The 19,055-nt window shown below is 40.4% G+C and overlaps 1 protein-coding gene across 1 annotated transcript in view; it reads left to right on the top strand.

The window, feature by feature from the left end:
* The window catches only part of myo10 (myosin X), a 258,704-nt gene that overhangs the window by 47,629 nt on the left and 192,020 nt on the right, over positions 1-19,055 (top strand). The window contains exon 2 of the mRNA XM_036985483.1: positions 844-942. Coding sequence (XP_036841378.1) covers positions 844-942 — 99 coding nt within the window. The remainder of the gene's footprint in view (positions 1-843; positions 943-19,055) is intronic.

Here is a 19,055-nt window from a genome sequence, read left to right on the forward strand (position 1 = left end):
TCATGAAGCTCCTGATGAACAGTTATTGTGCTGACGTTGCTTCCAGAGGCAGTTTGGAACTCGGGAGTGAGTGTTGTAACTGAGGACAGACGCGCTTCAGCACTCGGCGGTCCCGTTCTGTGAGCTTGTGCGACCTACCACTTCGCGGCTGAGCTGTTGTTGCTCCTAGATTTTTCCACTTCACGATAACAGCACTCACAGTTGACCGGGGCAGCTCTAGCAGGGCAGACATTTTCCAAACTGACTTGCTGAAAAGCTGTCATCCTATGACAGTGCCACGTTGAAAGTCACTGTCATCAAGGCAATGGGTGGCTACTTTGAAGAATCTCAAATCTCAAGTGTTATTTCATAGTTTTGATGTCTTCACTATTATTCTACAATGTTGAAAATAGTATAAATAAAGAAACACCCTTGAATGAGTTGGTGTGTCCAAACTTTTGACTGGTACTGTATATCTGAGGTGACAAAACAAAGACCAGTGTGATTTTATTGTTATACTGGGAAGTTTGTTTTTTGCTATTTTTTTTTATTGTTTGATATTGTGGTCTGTGATGTTGAGTTCTGCAAGATTATGTCATTTGATAATATTCATTACACGTTTAGGAACCTTACTTTCTAGTTTTGTAATGTTCATTTTAAGAAGTTCCAGTAGCTGAGTGAATACAAGTCTAGGAAGTATGGCAATTTGAATTTACAGGTTTAGTTATTTGTGCAATTTGTGTTGTGCTGTATTTTACGTTATTCTATTGTATTCATTTTTTTTGTTCTATGAAATTGTATATGCAGTGCTCCCTTGAAAAAGACATGCTAGTCTCAATGGTGACTATTTGTCTCTTTATACAGGGCGCCCGTGTGTGGTTACGCGAGGAAGAACAGTACCTCCCCAGCACTGTTTCCTCTTGCTCTGGAGGCGTGGTGGTTTTCGCTACTGAATATGGACAGGTAAGACCATAACACTCCCCTTTAAAAAATAAAAATATTCACCCAAGTGAGTTACAATAAAAATCTGGCAACACCTCAAGATGGTGCTTACCTACTTTTGGGGCTGCCAGAGTTCTGTGTTTATTGGTTGGGATCCCCCTTTTCCCAACCTTGCCTGCATTGAAAGTATCTGGCAGCACAACATAGGCAATATACATAGCATGTTAGAAACACAGGACAGCAGGCCTTGGGGAAAAAGGAAAAGATGTCATTTCAGAATCCCTCTCCTTTTTTAATGCTTTGATCCATATATTGTGAAAACAACGGATCGACAGGTTTGTAGCTCGTTTAGGGGTCATAGCGTAAAAATCGAATTAACTTCAATGGAATTTGAAATTCTAAGGCCAAAATGATCAACTATGTTAAGGAATATTCAGATCGGAAATAAACCTTTTTTATTGTTGCAAACTATAAAGCAGGATTTCTCTAAAGAGGATGGTCCTGGAAAGGACTCAAATAAAGGCTGGACACTACTATGCCTATACAACTCAATATAGGTTACTTGAAGAGTGTTTTTCTTACAATACTGTTGTGTTTGCTTTTGAAGCAAGTGGTCATCAACTTCTAACAATGGTTTGATGATGAGCACTACAGAGGAGGCAACCAGCATACAGGGAAGAGCATACTGGTAGTGCAGGCTGATACACCCATAAAACGCTGTGGGACAGGCTCTTGAAATGCCTGGTTTACTGCTTACACTCTGTAAGGTCACTTTGAACACCACTGTGTTTTGGTGTGTACTTTTGGTTACACTTACCCACAACTCAAAATACTGTTGGGTTTGTTATTTAGGCTGCTGGGTTTAACTCCCTAGAGGTCAGTTGCTAACAACACCTTAGAAAGAGAGCATTGATGCCACTGAAGTTGACACAGCCCTGACAGACAACTAACACTCACGTTTACACAGTCCTGTCAATGAATTTAGCCACCGTAATGGAGGTGGGTGGTGAACCATGCTTGTGTGAGGATTCACCTTGACTGGAACCTCAAGAAAAGGAAAGGGGGATACCAAGTTAGTTGTACAACTGAATGCATTCAACTGAAATGTGTCTTCCGCATTTAACCCAACCCCTCTGAATGAGAGAGGTGCGGGTGGCTGCCTTAATTGACATCCATATCATCGGCGACCGGGGAACAGTGGGTGAACTGCCTTGCTCAGGGGAAGAACAACAGATTTTTACCTTGTCAGCTCGGGGATTCGATCCAGCAACCTTTCGGTTACTAGCCCAAGACATGCAAGCTTTAGCTCAATTGGCTAACATTGCCACAATATTACCAATCCTATTTGCCATCTCTTCAATCTAAGCCTAAAGGAAAGTGTGTGCCCTGAGATCTAGAGGGAAGCAAAAGTCATTCCGCTACCCCAGAATAGTAGTGCACCATTTACTGGCTCAAATAGCCAACCAATCACCCCGTTACCAACCCTTAGTAAACTTTTGGAAAAAATTGTGTTTAACCAGATACAATGTTATTTCACAGTAAACAAATTAACAACTGACTTTCAGCACGCTTTAGTGAAGGACACTCAACATACGCACTTACACAAATGACTGATGAATGGCTGAACGTAAGAAGATTGTTGGAGCTGTTTAAGTGAGGTTATTATGGTAGACATTGTGTTTTTATACTGAACAAATAGCATTTAGGGATTGCAAATATGTAATATCACTGGAATTATCTAATTTACTTCCATATGCCACTTTGGAGAGGTTTAGGGACACTTGGAAACGTCCCGTGACCACAGCTGACACCACTTACTAAAACATCTGCCCATTTCTAGTTGTTAGGTCTATCAATCCCATTTTTTCCCCTGATATTGTTCACATGTTGTGGGAGCCATCTGATGTGATTCCAGCTCTGAGCATCAATAATTCAGTTATATCTTGTCAATGAAAGACTACTTTAAAAATAAACTGTTATTTTGTGTCTGCTTGATCTTATGTATTCTGAACTATGTAACTCCTATCTATCTTCTGATAATTTCCTCATAATCTCCCAGATGTTTTCTTTCCAAATATACCAAGTATTGGCATGTCAGAATCATGTAATTACACATTAACTTTTGGGTATGTCTATTTAGTCGGAAATTTACATTTTGCCATTTCCCAAACTTCTGGGAACTTTAGCCACCACTAGCTAGCAATCAAAGGAAGTGATAAAGGCATGTGTTTGCCTTTTTTTTAATGGCCAAAACAAACCAAGTATGGAGTTGATTTGAATTGATTTCAGTTGATTTTGCCATGAAATTCCCATTTAGATTTTTAGCTCATGTGGATAAAGTTAGCTGAATTTTGTAGTGGCTACTTACAGAAAACCGAAGCATGGTTCCTCCTAGCCAAAATACTACCCTGAGGGTGAGGAAACATCTAACATCAACGTGTAAAATCCCAAACATCCCCTTTAAACCAGTGTTAATTTTGTCAGATATTTTAGGTATAGTTTTAGTCTTATTAAGCTAAGTTCGAATACTTATACTAACCGTACTGTTTGTGACGCAAATTGAGTATATAGTATGCTTATTGGTCATAGTAAGGATAGGTCAGTACAGGTGCATCAAAGCATCAAAGCTGGAAACGAGAGACTGAAAAACAGCTTCTATCTCAAGGCCATCAGACTGTTAAACAGCCACCACTAACATTGAGTGGCTGCTGCCAACACACTGACTCATCTCCAGCCACTTTAATGATGAATTGATGGGAAATGATGTAAAATATATCACTAGCCACTTTAAACAATGCTACCTAATATAATGTTTACATACCCTACATTATTCATCTCATATGTATACGTATATACTGTACTCTATATCATCTACTGCATCTTTATGTAATACATGTATCACTAGCCACTTTAACTATGCCACTTTGTTTACATACTCATCTCATATGTATATACTGCACTCAATACCATATACTGTATCTTGCCTATGCCGCTCTGTACCATCACTCATTCATATATCTTTATGTACATATTCTTTATCCCCTTACACTTGTGTCTATAAGGTAGTAGTTTTGGAATTGTTAGCTAGATTACTTGTTGGTTATTACTGCATTGTCAGAACTAGAAGCACAAGCATTTCGCTACACTCGCATTAACATCTGCTAACCATGTGTATGTGACAAATACAATATGTTTTGATTTGATTTGATATAGTAAGTATGCCAAAAGTTCCCGGATGTTGTACTAAATTCGCCAAAATACAAAGTATACAAGCAGTAGACACTATTTCCGTGATTTTAGGGCCCATAATGCAATTCTCCAGAAACTGGGCGTGGTTTTCAGAGTTGAAGAAAATGTCGGAAAATAAGCAGCCGAAGTCCGAGAATGGATACAAATTCATTGCTTTAACTAATTATTAAATTAATTGCTTTAACTAACTAATTAGAAAATGTTGAGCAATGTAATAAAGTAATTACTTTTCAAATAAGTTAGGTTACAGATTATTTTGTCTGACAATTTGTCAGCTATGCTATCCTTACGTATAAATGCAACGCAGGACATCGATTAAATGCAACGCAGGACACGCTAGATAAACGAGTAATATCATAAACCATAACTAGTGATTATGATTGATTGATTGTTTTTTATAAGATCAGTTTAATTCTAGCTAGCAACTTACCTTGGCTTCTACTGCATTTGCGTAACAGGCAGGCTCCTTGTGGAGTGCAATGAGAGGCAGGTGGTTAGAGCGTTGGACTCGTTAACTGTAAGTTTGCAAGTTTGGATCCCCCGAGCTGACAAGGTGAAAATCTGTCGTTCTGCCCCTGAACAAGGCAGTTAACCCACCGTTCCTAGGCCGTCATTGAAAATAAGAATGTGTTTTTAACTGAATTGCCTATTTAAATAAAGGTCTAAAAAAAAAAAATTATAATAATAATCAAAATCGGCGCCCAAAAATACCGATTTCCGATTGTTATGAAAACTTTAAATCGGCCCTAATTAATCGGCCATTCCGATTAATCGGTCGACCTCTAATGTAAAAATGATTGTTTTTAATTTAGGCTAATTACAATTGAAGTGTCCTTGCTGCGCCTCAGTTCAAAAGATTGACGAGTGACTGAAGTGACCAACCGGGAGCTGGTGGTAATTGCATTAAATATTCTGCAAAGCCATGCATGCTTATGATTGGACAAAACAGATGAAAGGGTGCTTCATGTCAAATTTACTGTCAGTTAGACTCAGTTAGAATTCTCATCTTGTCACATTTACGTCAAATAAAATGAAAATCATTTTGTTATATAAATTTTTTTTTCAATGTATCTTCTCTCATTATCTTCATTAGTTTTCGTCAGGGAAGATATGTTTTGTCTTAGTTATTGTTGACAAAATTAACACTGCTGTAGCCTTTCCTGCAATCAGATGACCAAGTGGCCTCATGAGTGAAATGTTATTCATATATTAATAAACATTTGTTTTTATTTTTTTACACAGAAAATCCAATGTTTTTATGTCAAACAGCTTTGTTTATATTTCAGTCTTCTGTGATTTATATAAAGTGTAATATTGGGATGCGAACTCAAAATTTCAACTCTATATCGGACATCGTACAGGTGTCTTCTTTTTTATAAGCCCATAACCATCTGTGTGAGGTGTATACTTTTGTCTCAAAGTAGATTTGTTATTAAAGACTACCAAGAAACACTGTGTGATCCTGTTTTAGCTTACTGTAGTAAAGGGTTAAAAAGGGTCTATCCGACAATGACCTCAAGGCCATTAACCAGTCAGAAGTGTCTTGGCTTGTGTCAATATGTGTTGTTAGGTTTTAAATCCGTTTTGGCTCAGCACAAAGCAGTGTTTCACGGTCAATCCCTTTAAGGGCTTAAGGTGTCTCACTGCTGTCAGGTTGACTCACACATAGAGCGGTTTAGTTGGTATATATCATGTAAAGATGTCACAGGCACTCTGCTGGGGTATATGATTTATGTCAATTATATTGGCATTGTCTGTTTTACAGAAGAAAGGAAGCACAGTAAGAATTGTTTATGATATTGAGTTGTTATTCCATGTAAGAAATGCCTTCCTAATACTGTATACATACAGTTAACTGAATGGGTATTGTTTGTGTAAGAGATTGAGGTAAATGCAGTGTAAAGGGAACTTTTTTATGTCTGTTTTTTTATCATGGAACAGAGTTGTAAAGGATATTGTACTGGTGTATAACACAGGGGCACAACTTTAGAAGAGGGGGGGACATAACCTGACGGTGGGTCTGGGTGTCCTCCCTCAGAATTGTTTTGGGCATCTAAAGCTAATTTCCTGCATTTCTACTAGGGCTGTCCCCGACAACACCAACAAAACATTTGTCGACCACGAGAAGTTGTTTCTTCAATTGGTCGAAATTTTTAAACGTGTATTTTTCCATATATGTTTTAAGAAAATCAACTAGGCTATAAATACTGAATTTGTCTGAAGCTTTAATCCGGCTGTTGCATTAAATAATTAAGACACAAATGACTCAAGAGAGCCAGAGTTCAAGATAGCCTAACCAGAAAAAAAAACCTGTTCCGAACCTTCCTCCCGCTGCTGCGGTCCTTCACAGATTCTGCCATTATGCTCCTGAAGTTGCCTGTAATAGGCTACACCAGCCAGTGGCCGGCAACCTTTTCCATTTGGAGTGCCAATTTATCTTACCTTTTCTACCGATCTGAGTGCCAGTTATGATTTTCATATGCAGATTTTTGTGGAACAGTTCAATTTAATTTATAATAGTCTTGTATCTCAAGATCATTGTCTGTGGTTAATCTGCAATATTCCCGCACCAGCTGTAGGCTATTTGTGCAAGGGATAAGAAATAATCAGGTATTTTAGGACAATTCCACTGGATCAGATATTACATTTTCCCTTTCATGCGGAGTAGTTATTGAAATGGAGAAAGCTGGAAATATTGTTCAAATACTTTAAGGAATTATTGTGATTCTCAGTAGATTATAAAAACAGTCTTCATTTACTTGCTGTTTGAGGTGAAGAAAATGTACTTCGAAAAGCTCCACAGCTTATTAGTGGTGGTGAGTTAAAACCTGTTACGGATGATGCGAATTCTCGCAGCTTTTCGCAACTTTTTGTTAAAAATCGCACAACATTTCAACGTCTTGCTACTCATGCCAGGAATATAGTATATGTATATGATAAGTATGTGTGTATAGAAAACACTCTGAAGTTTCTAAAACTGGTTAAATCATGTCTGTGGCTATAACAGAACGTGTTCAGGAGTAAAAATCCCAGGGAAAACTGTTCACCAAAAACACAAAAAGAAATATTCATCTGCCAGTCTTTGAATTGTCTAAGGCGATAGAAAATAGATGAGGTTCCGTTTCCGCTTCCATTTCATTGCAAGTTTATCCTTGGTGGGATGACGTATAGGCACTTCCTGTCTTGGGGTGCACCCAGGAAATTATGAAAGTGAAAAAAATGGACGATGATTTCAAGACTTGCTGCTATCGAATACAGATCACCCCGTGATCAATTTGATCGATTATTAACGTTTATTAATACCTAAAGTTGGTTTACAAAAGTAGTTTGAAGTGATTTGTAAAAGTTTATAGGCAACTTTTTTAATTTTAAAAAGTGACGTTGCGTCTTGTAAAGGTGAATTTTCCTTGGATCAGACGGCCTTCATAAATGGACATTTTGGGCATACTTTGACGGATTTAATCGGGAAAAATACCCAATTGTGATGTTTATGGGACATATAGGAGTGCCAACAAAGAAGCTCGTCAAAGGTAATTAATGTTTTATATTTTATTTCTGCGTTTTGTGTAGCGCCGGCTACCGCTAAATCTTTTGTTTAGGTCTCGTTCAGGTATTTTGGAGGGTGCATGCTATCAGATGCTATCAGGGTGCATGCTATCACTCTGTGCAGGAACCAACATCCGTAACAGGTTTTAAGACAATGAGAAATATTATCAGATATCTCCAAATTGGCATATTTATAGGCCTACATTTGCACGCAGGTCATGTATACTTTTTTTATACCCCTTTTTCTTCCCAATTTTGTGGTATCCAATTGGTAGTTACAGTCTTGTCCCATCGCTGCAACTCCCGTAGGAGGCCAACTAGTTCTATATGCATAATCAGGTTCTTTCCTAACTCAACATTGATAGGAGCATTTCAAACAAAAGACAATGAATACATTTTATGAACTATCACCCCGTAGCACTCACTTCTGTCATCTTGAAGTGCTTTGAGAGACTAGTCAAGGATCATATCACCTCCACCTTACGTTTCACCCTAGACCAACTTCAATTTGCTTACTGCCCCAATAGGTCCACAGACAATGCAATCGCCATCACACTGCCCTATCCCATCTGGACAAGAGGAATACCTATGTAAGAATGCTGTTCATTGACTATAGCTCAGCGTTCAACACCATAGTACCCTACAAGATCATCATTAAGCTTGAGGACCTGGGTCCCAACGCCGCCTTGTGCAATTGGGTCCTGGACTTCCTGACAGTCCGCCCCCAGGTGGTGAATGTAGAAAACAACATCTTCACTTCGCTGATCCTCAACACTGGGGCCCCACAAGGGTGCGTGCTCAGCCCCTTTCTGTACTTCCTGTTTCCAATTTTTGACTACATGGCCATGCACGCCTCCAACTCAATCATCAAGTTTACAGACGACAGAACAGTAGTAGGCTTGATTACCAACAATGATGAGACAGCCTTACAAGAAGAGGGTGAGGGCTCTCAGAGTGTGGTGTCAGGAAAATAACATCTCAACCAACGTCAACAAAACAAAGGAGATGATCATGGACTTCAGGAAACAGCATAGGGAGCACCCCTCTATCAACATCAATGGGACAGCAGTGGAGAAGGTGGAAAGTTTTAAGTTCCTTGACGTACACATCACGGACAAACTGAAATGGTCCACCCACACAGACAGTGTGGTGAAGAAGGCACAACAGCGCCTCTTCAACATCAGGAGGCTGAAGAAATTCGGCTTGTCACCTAAAAAACCCTTACAAACTTTTACAGATGCTCCATTGAAAGCATCCTGTCGGGCTGTATCCCAGCCTGGTACGGCAAATGCACCGCCCACAACCTGCAGGGCTCTCCAGAGGGTGATGCGGTCTAGACAGCGCATCACCAGGGAAAAACGACCTGCCCTCCAGGACACCTACAGCACCCGATGTCACAGGAAGGCCAAAAAGGTAATCAAGGACAACAACCACCCGAGCCACTGCCTGTTCACCCCGCTACCATCCAGAAGGTTAGGTCAGTACAGGTGCATCAAAGCTGGGACAGAGAGACTGAAAAACAGCTTCTATCTCAAGGCCAACAGACTGTTAAACAGTCATCACTAACTCAGAGAGGCTGCTGCCTACATACAGACAGAGATTTTTTTATATATCATCTATGGCATCTTGCCTATGCCGCTCTGTCATTGCTCATCCATATATTTATATGTATATATTCTTATTCCATTCCTTTACTTAGATGTGTGTGTATTAGGTAGTTGTTGTGGAATTGTTAGATTACTTGATAGATATTGCTGCACTGTCGGAACTAGATGCACAAGCATTACACTACACTCGCAATAACATTGCTAACCATGTGTGACCAACAAAATTTGATTTGATTTCAAATTGACAAAACTCATAAATATAATTCTCATAAGTGCAGCATGGGTTGTGAGATCTTCAAAATAAATGTCAGACAATGAGAAATGTAAATGACTGTAATAATAATAATACAATCAAATAAACACCTGCCACCTGCGGGTCGATTTTGGCATTGGTGGCTGGTGTCCGTTTCACCAGCCACCAGGTGGTCAGGGCTCCACAGTGTGACAATTTCACTCGCATTTGTGAATACAAATAGTAATGTATGATCTAATTTATAGCAAAGTAAATGCTGCAGTAGCTGTTTTCAAAGTATTTCTGCCATTTTGTTTAAAAGCTGGTAAAGTCAACAAACTACAAATCCCATCTCACCTCGAGGTGCAACGGTGCCTGGCAAGGGGCTGTGCGCATGTAGAGAGCTGAGTGAACGATTCATTTTTAGAAGTGCTGTGCACAGGTATAAGTTGGTCTAATTTACTTGAAATGAAAGTCTACTGAAGTGGGACTTTGTCCTTGTCTTTCTTGGCTATTTAAATTTGTTTGTTCACATACTAGGTTGTTTTTCTATGTTTGAGTTTCAGCTGATAGAGAAGAGAAGACAATACAGCTATTAGTCAGACTCTCACTCTCATTTTAGGCCCTGATAATACATTGAATACATTAACAGAAATTACTGTAACCAAACAAACATTGTAGATTAGAAATTATTGGGATTAACAGTAAATATAGGCTACTACTGGTGATCTATATATATATGCGCTTTCTCCCACCATTTCGTGGGAATTCATTGTCTCATAACTTCCTATATATATGTGTGTATATGTATATATAAGCCTATATATATAAGCCTATATATATATATATATATATATATATATATATATATATATATATATATATATATATATATATATATATATATATATATATACTGTATATATATACAGTGCCTTGCGAAAGTATTCGGCCCCCTTGAACTTTGCGACCTTTTGCCACATTTCAGGCTTCAAACATAAAGATATAAAACTGTATTTTTTTTTGCAGAATCAACAACTAGTGGGACACAATCATGAAGTGGAACGACATTTATTGGATATTTCAAACTGTTTTAACAAATCAAAAACTGAAAAATTGGGCGTGCAAAATTATTCAGCCCCTTTACTTTCAGTGCAGCATACTCTCTCCAGAAGTTCAGTGAGGATCTCTGTATGATCCAATGTTGACCTAAATGACTAATGATGATAAATACAATCCACCTGTGTGTAATCAAGTCTCCGTATAAATCACCTGCACTGTGATAGTCTCAGAGGTCCGTTAAAAGCGCAGAGAGCATCATGAAGAACAAGGAACACACCAGGCAGGTCCGAGATACTGTTGTGAAGAAGTTTAAAGCCGGATCTGGATACAAAAAGATTTCCCAAGCTTTAAACATCCCAAGGAGCACTGTGCGAGCGATAATATTGAGTATCAGACCACTGCAAATCTACCAAGACCTGGCCGTCCCTCTAAACTTTCAGCTCATACAAGGAGAAGACTGATCAGAGATGCAGCCAAGAGGCCCATGATCACTCTGGATGAACTGCAGAGATCTACAGCTGAGGTGGGAGACTCTGTCCATAGGACAACAATCAGTCGTGTATTGCACAAATCTGGCCTTTATGGAAGAGTGGCAAGAAGAAAGCCATTTCTTAAAGATATCCATAAAAAGTGTTGTTTAAAGTTTGCCACAAGCCACCTGGGAGACACACCAAACATGTGGAAGAAGGTGCTCTGGTCAGATGAAACCAAAATTGAACTTTTTGGCAACAATGCAAAACGTTATGTTTGGCGTAAAAGCAACACAGCTCATCACTCTGAACACACCATCCCCACTGTCAAACATGGTGGTGGCAGCATCATGGTTTGGGCCTGCTTTTCTTCAGCAGGGACAGGGAAGATGGTTAAAATTGATGGGAAGATGGATGGAGCCAAATACAGGACCATTCTGGAAGAAAACCTGATGGAGTCTGCAAAAGACCTGAGACTGGGACGGAGATTTGTCTTCCAACAAGACAATGATCCAAAACATAAAGCAAAATCTACAATGGAATGGTTCAAAAATAAACATATCCAGGTGTTAGAATGGCCAAGTCAAAGTCCAGACCTGAATCCAATCGAGAATCTGTGGAAAGAACTGAAAACTGCTGTTCACAAATGCTCTCCATCCAACCTCACTGAGCTCGAGCTGTTTTGCAAGGAGGAATGGGAAAAAATGTCAGTCTCTCGATGTGCAAAACTGATAGAGACATACCCCAAGCGACTTACAGCTGTAATCGCAGCAAAAGGTGGCGCTACAAAGTATTAACTTAAGGGGGCTGAATAATTTTGCACGCCCAATTTTTCAGTTTTTGATTTGTTAAAAAGTTTGAAATATCCAATAAATGTCGTTCCACTTCATGATTGTGTCCCACTTGTTGTTGATTCTTCACAAAAAAATACAGTTTTATATCTTTATGTTTGAAGCCTGAAATATGGCAAAAGGTCGCAAAGTTCAAGGGGGCCGAATACTTTCGCAAGGCACTGATATATATATATATATATATATATATATATATATATATATATATATATATATATATATATATATATATATATATATATATATATAATAGGGAATTGATTTATGTCTGAGATTATACAGTGCATTCAGAAAATATTCAAGAGCCCTTGACTTTCACTACATTTTGTTACTTTTTAGCCTTATTCTAAAAAGGATTAAATCATTTTTTCCCTCATCAATCTACACACAATACCCCATAATTAAGTCCATCATTACTGTAATACATGGTCAGTCAATGCGGAAAAAGTTTATTCAAGTGCAGTTGCAGAAACCATCAAGCGCTATGATGAAACTGGCTCTCATGAGGACCGCCAGCGCCTGCTGCAGAGGATAAGTTCCTTATAGTTCCAGCCTCAGAAATTGTGGCCTAATTAAATGCTTCACAGAGTTCAAGCAACAGACACATCTCAACATCAACTGTTCAGAGGAGACTGCGTGAATCAGGCTTTCATGATCAAATTGCTGCAAAGAAACCACTACTTATGGACACCAGTAAAAATAAGAGACTTGCTTGGGCCAAGAAACACAAGGCATGGACATCTGGTGAGTCCAAATTTCAGATTTGAGATTTTGAGAAATGGCGTACCTTTGTGAAACGCAGAGTAGGTGAACGGATTATCTTCGCACGTGTGGTTCCCACCATGAAGCATGGAGGAGGTGTGATGGTGTGAGGGTGCTTTGCTGGTGACACTGTCTGTGATTTATTTAGCACACTTAACCAGCATGGCTACCACAGCATTCTGCAGCAATATGCCGTCCCATCTGGTTTGCGCTTAGTGGGACTATCATTTGTTTTTCAACAGGACAATGACCCAAAACAAAGGCTGTGTAAGGGCTATTTCACCAAGAAGGAGAGTGATTGAGTGCTGCATCAGATGACCTGGCCTCCACAATCACCCAATCTCAACCCAATTGAGACGGTTTGGGATGAGTTGGACCGCAGAGTGAAGGAAAAGCCAACAAGTGCCCAGCATATGTGGGAACTCCTTCAAGACTGTTGGAAAAACATTCCAGGTGAAGTTGATGGAGGGATGCCAAAAGTGTGCAAAGCTGTCATCAAGGCAAAAATGTTTGGTTACTAAATTATGCCATACGTGTTATTTCATAGTTTTAATGTCTTCACCATTATTCTACAATGTATAAAATAGTATAAAAAAAAGAAAAACCCTTGAATGAGTAGGTGTTCTAAAACTTTTTTACAATTTTCTACATTACAATCACAACAATCTCTTTATTCAATCAATGCGTCTGCAACTCTTAAACCACCCTGGTGGCACCAGGGAATCAAGACGCAAGGAGTTCTGCAGGCTCTTCCAAGAATGGGGGGAATTAAAACTGTAACTAGATCGGTATGGACTAGTGTAACCTGAGAATGAGGAGGGAATTACTGTTATTGTTAGAGATGGGATCTTGTTGCTCTCTTACAGGGTAATGAGATGATTGGAAGACAGGGGGATGGGGTAGGTTGAAAAGAGGTAGGGAGAGAAGAAGGAAAGGAGAAGGTGTGCAGGTATAATGCAGAAGGATCTTCAGCTAGTGGGGGGTGGGTGGGAGGAGGGGTAGAGGAGATTGGTCTTCGCCGGCCACCTGTTCATATTACCTAGGTAACACAAATGCAGTGACACCTGTTGTTCACTGAACATTGGCGAAACTGCTCTTGGAGCAGATGTTGTTCAGCTGGAGCTTGTTCAAGCACACGCTCACTCCCTTACCTAAACAACCCCAAAAACAAAGCCAGTAGTCCTCACCCAAAGTAATTTTTAGTTTAATAGAGAACAAGCAAAAGTGTTTGTGTGTCTGTGTTTGTTCGCGTGTGTGCATGGGCTTATGTCGGTTGGAGCCTAGCGGACCTAGTAGGTTCATCGTTGTCATGGCAACTGTCAAATTGTATCAAGGGTAAGATGGTTTTGTGTTCAGAGGGTGGTTTTAAGTGTGCACCAGGTCATCTTGATCAAGTTTCAGCCCTTTTGACAGTGGCGACAGTCACTGAGTTGAGTTGAGAACAATATAGGGAAAGATGAATGGTGACTTGAACCACCTGGTTTGATGATGAGAGGAGTGGTGGGGACTTATCTGTGCAGTTATCTGTCTAGTTAATTTTGAAGAATGGGAGAAGTTAGTGGGTCTGAAACCATAAACAATCCCCAATGGCAAAGTGTAGATGTTTTACCTATTATTTCTGTTTTATTTGCACATCAAATTTCCGATGTCATTCCAAAGGTCTAGCGCAGGGGCTACAAATCCTAAAGAATAATGTCATATAAACCTACACTTATTTGTTTAATAAGCGTAGTATTTCATTGTGGTTCTATCTTCACGTTCTTCACTCATCCAGTTTAAAACAAAAGTACAGTAATTGAGTTAAAATCAAATAAAATCAAATGTTATTTGTCAGGTGTAGACTTTACAGTGAAATGCTTACTTACTTACAGTGGGGCAAAAAAGTATTTAGTCAGCCACCAATTGTGCAAGTTCTCCCACTTAAAAATATGAGAGAGGCCTGTAATTTTCATCATAGGTACACTTCAACTATGACAGACAAAATGAGAAAAAAATCCAGAAAATCAAATTGTAGGATTTTTATGAATTTATTTGCAAATTATGGTGGAAAATAAGTATTTGGTCAACCCTTTGTTGGCTGACAGAGGTCAAATGTTTTCTGTAAGTCTTCACAAGGTTTTCACACACTGTTGCTGGTATTTTGGCCCATTCCTCCATACAGATCTCCTCTAGAGCAGTGATGTTTTGGGGCTGTTGCTGGGCAACACGGACTTTCAACTCCCTCCAAAGATTTTCTATGGGATTGAGATCTGGAGATTGGCTAGACCACTCCAGGACCTTGAAATGCTTCGTACGAAGCCACTCCTTCGTTGCCCGGGCGGTGTGTTTGGGATCATTGTCATGCTGAAAGTCCCAGCCACGTTTCATCTCCAATGCCCTTGCTGAAGGATGAAAGGTTTTCACTCAAAATCTCATGATACATGGCCCCATTCATTCTTTCCTTTACACGGATCAGTCGTCCTGGTCCCTTTGCAGAAAAACAGCCCCGAAGCATGATGTTTCCACCCCCATGCTTCACAGTAGGTATGGTGTTCTTTGGATGCAACTCAGCATTCTTTGTCCTCCAAACACGACGAGTTGAGTTTTTAACAAAAAGTTATATTTTGGTTTCATCTGACCATATGACATTCTCCCAATCTTCTTCTGGATCATCCAAATGCTCTCTAGCAAACTTCAGATGGGCCTGGGCATGTACTGGCTTAAGCAGGGGGACACGTCTGGCACTGCAGGATTTGAGTCCCTGGCGGCGTAGTGTGTTACTGATGGTAGGCTTTGTTACTTTGGTCCCAGCTCTCTGCAGGTCATTCACTAGGTCCCCCGTGTGGTTCTGGGATTTTTGCTCACTGTTCTTGTGATCATTTTGACCCCACGGGGTGAGATCTTGCGTGGAGCCCCAGATCGAGGGAGATTATCAGTGGTCTTGTATGTCTTCCATTTCCTAATATTTGCTCCCACAGTTTATTTCTTCAAACCAAACTGCTTACATATTGCAGATTCAGTCTTCCCAGCCTGGTGCAGGTCTACAATTGTGTTTCTGGTGTCCTTTGACAGCTCTTTGGTCTTGGCCATAGTGGAGATTGGAGTGTGACTGTTTGAGGTTGTGGACAGGTCTTTTATACTGATAACAAGTTCAAACAGGTGCCATTAATACAAGTAACGAGTGGAGGACATAGGAGCCTCTTAAAAAAGAAGTTACAGGTCTGTGAGAGCCAGAAATCTTGCTTGTTTATAGGTGACCAAATACTTATTTTCCACCATAATTTGCAAATAAATTCATTAAAAATCCTACAATGTGATTTTCGGAATTTTATTTTCTCATTTTGTCTGTCATAGTTGAAGTGTTCCTAATTACAGGCCTTTCTCATCTTTTTAAGTGGGAGAACTTGCACAATTGGTGGCTGACTAAATACTTTTTTTGCCCCACTGTACAAGCCCTGAACCAACAATGCAGTTTTAAGAAAAAAATACGTGTTCAGTAAAAAATAGGTGAGTAACAAATAATTAAAGAGCAGCATTAAAATAACAATAGCGAGGCTCTATACAGAGCGGAGTCACCGGTTAGTCAAGGTAAGTGAGGTAATATGTACATGTAGGTACATTTATTAAAGTGACTATGCATAGATGATAACAACAGAGAGTAGCAGCGGTGTAAAAGGGCAATGCAAATAGTCTGGCTAGCCATTTGATTAGCTGTTCAGGAGTCTTATGGCTTGGGGGTAGAAGCTGTTAAGAAGTATTTTGGACCTAGACTTGGTGCTCCGGTACCGCTTGCCATGCGGTAGCAGAGACAGCATTCTATGAATAGGGTGGCTGGAGTCTTTGACAATTTTTAGGGCCTTCCTCTGACATCGCCTGGATAGAGGTCCTGGGCCATACCCACTACCCTCTGTAGTGCCTTGCAGTCGGAGGCCGAGTAGTTGCCATACCAGGCAGTGATGCAACCATGCTCTCAATGGTGCAGCTGTAGAGCTTTTTGAGGTTCTGAGGACCCATGGCAAAACTTTTCTGTCTCCTGAGGGGGAATAGGCATGTGGCCTCTTCACGACTGTCTTTGTGTGTTTGGACCATGATAGTTTGTTGGTGATGTGGACACTAAGGAACTTGAAGCTCTCAACCTGCTCCACTACAGCCCCGTCGATGAAAATGCTGGCATGCTCCATCCTACTTTTCCTGTAGTTCACAATCATCTCCTTTGTCTTGATCACGTTGAGGGAGAGGTTGTTGTCCTGGCACCATACAGCCAGGTCTCTGACCTCCCTATAAGCTGTCTCATCATTGTTGATGACCAGGCCTACCACTGTTGTGTCATCAGCAAATGTAATGATGGTGTTGGAGTCGTGCCTGGACATGCAGTCGTGAGTGAACAGGAAGTATAGGAGGGGATTGAGCATACACCCCTGAGGGGCCCCCGTGTTGAGGATCAGCATGGCGGATGGGTTGTTACCTACCCTTACCACCTGGGGGCAGCCCGTCAGGAAGTCCAGGATCCAGTTGCAGAGGAAGGTGTTTTGTCCCAGGGTCCTTAGCTTGGTGATGAGCTTTGAGGGCACTATGTTGTTGAACACTGAGCCGTAGTCAATTAATAGCATTCTTACATAGATGTTCCTTTTTTCCAGGTGGGAAAGGGCAGTGTTGAGTGCAATTGAGATTGCATCATCTGTGGATCTGTTGGTGCGGTATGCATATTGGAGTGGGTCTAGTTTTTCTGGGATAATAGTGTTGATGTGAGCCATGACCAGCCTTTCAAAGCACTTCTCGGCTACAGACGTGAGTGCTACGGGTCGGTAGTCATTTAGGCAGGTTACCTTTGTTACCTTTGTGTTCTTGGGCACAGGGACTATATTGGTCTCCTTGAAACATGTTGTTTTTACAGACTCAGTTAGGGACCGGTTGAAAATGTCAGTGAAGACACTTGCCAATTGGTCAGCACATGCTCGGAGTACACGTCCTGGAAACCCGTCTGACCCTGCGGCCTTGTGAATGTTGACCTGTTTAAAGGTCTTACTCACATTGGCTGTGGAGAGCGTGATGACGCAGTCGTCCGGAACAGCTAATGCTCTATTGTATGCTTCAGTGTTATTTGCCTCGAAGCGAGCATTGAAGTAATTCAGCTCATCTGGTAGGTTTGTGTCAATGGACAGCTCTCGGCTGTGCTTCCCTTTGTAGTCTGTAATAGTTTGCAAGCCCTGCCACATCTGACGAGCATCGGAGTACGATCGTAGTACGATTCAAACCTGTTTGATGGTTTGTCGGAGGTCATAGTGGGATTTCTTAAAAGCTTCCGGATTAGAGTCCCGCTCCTTGAAAGCGGCAGCTCTACCCTTTAGCTCAGTAAGGATGTTGCCTGTAATCCATGGCCTTTGGTTGGGGTATGTACGTACTAGAGGTCGACCGATTATGATTTTTCAATGCCGATGCCGATTATTGGAGGACCATAAAAGCCGATACCGATTAAACGGCCAATTTTTTTATTTTTTTATTTGTAATAATGACAATTACAACAATATTGAATGAACACTTATTTGAACTTAATATAATACATCAATAACATCTATTTAGCCTCAAGTAAATAATGAAACATGTTCAATTTGGTTTAAATAATGCAAAAACAAAGTGTTGTAGAAGAAAGTAAAAGTGCAATATGTTCCATGTAAAATATGTGCCATGGAAGAAAGCTAACGTTTCAGTTCCTTGCTCAGAACATGAGAACATATGTAAGCTGGTGGTTCCTTTTAACATGAGTCTTCAATATTCCCAGGTAAGAAGTTTTAGGTTGTAGTTATTATAGGAATTATAGGAATATTTCCCTCTATACCATTTGTATTTGATTAACCTTTGACTATTGGATGTTCTTATAGGCACTTAAGTATTGCCAGTGTAACAGTATAGCTTCCGTTCCTCTCCTCGCTCCTCCCTGGGCTCGAACCAGGAACACATCGACAATTAGCGCGCGCTAACTAGCTAGCCATTTCACTTCGGTTACATGAGCCTCATCTCGGGAGTTGATAGGCTTGAAGTCATAAACAGCGCAATGCTAAGTGGCGTGCCGTGGGCCTGAGGCCTGGGCCTTCAGTGAGGTCCTACACAGTCCCACCCGAATTAATCCACCTCTTATTACCATCATTATGATGCCATGGCTCTAGACACTATACATTTAGACAGAAACGCAGTATAACCAGGCGTTGCGTCACCTTGAAATTGACATTTTTATTCAGAGAATTGCAGGGGAAGAGTACAATACCTTTTCATTGTGCAGCTCCCGTTGCCCTGCGTGCTTGTTCGTTGAGCTGTAGATCCACTCGGGTGTCCCCAAAAGTTTTCAAAAGCACCATTGCTTGTAGGTGCCCAGCCGTAA

This window comes from Oncorhynchus mykiss, chromosome 8 (assembly GCF_013265735.2).
Source record: "Oncorhynchus mykiss isolate Arlee chromosome 8, USDA_OmykA_1.1, whole genome shotgun sequence".
Lineage (NCBI taxonomy): Eukaryota > Metazoa > Chordata > Actinopteri > Salmoniformes > Salmonidae > Oncorhynchus > Oncorhynchus mykiss.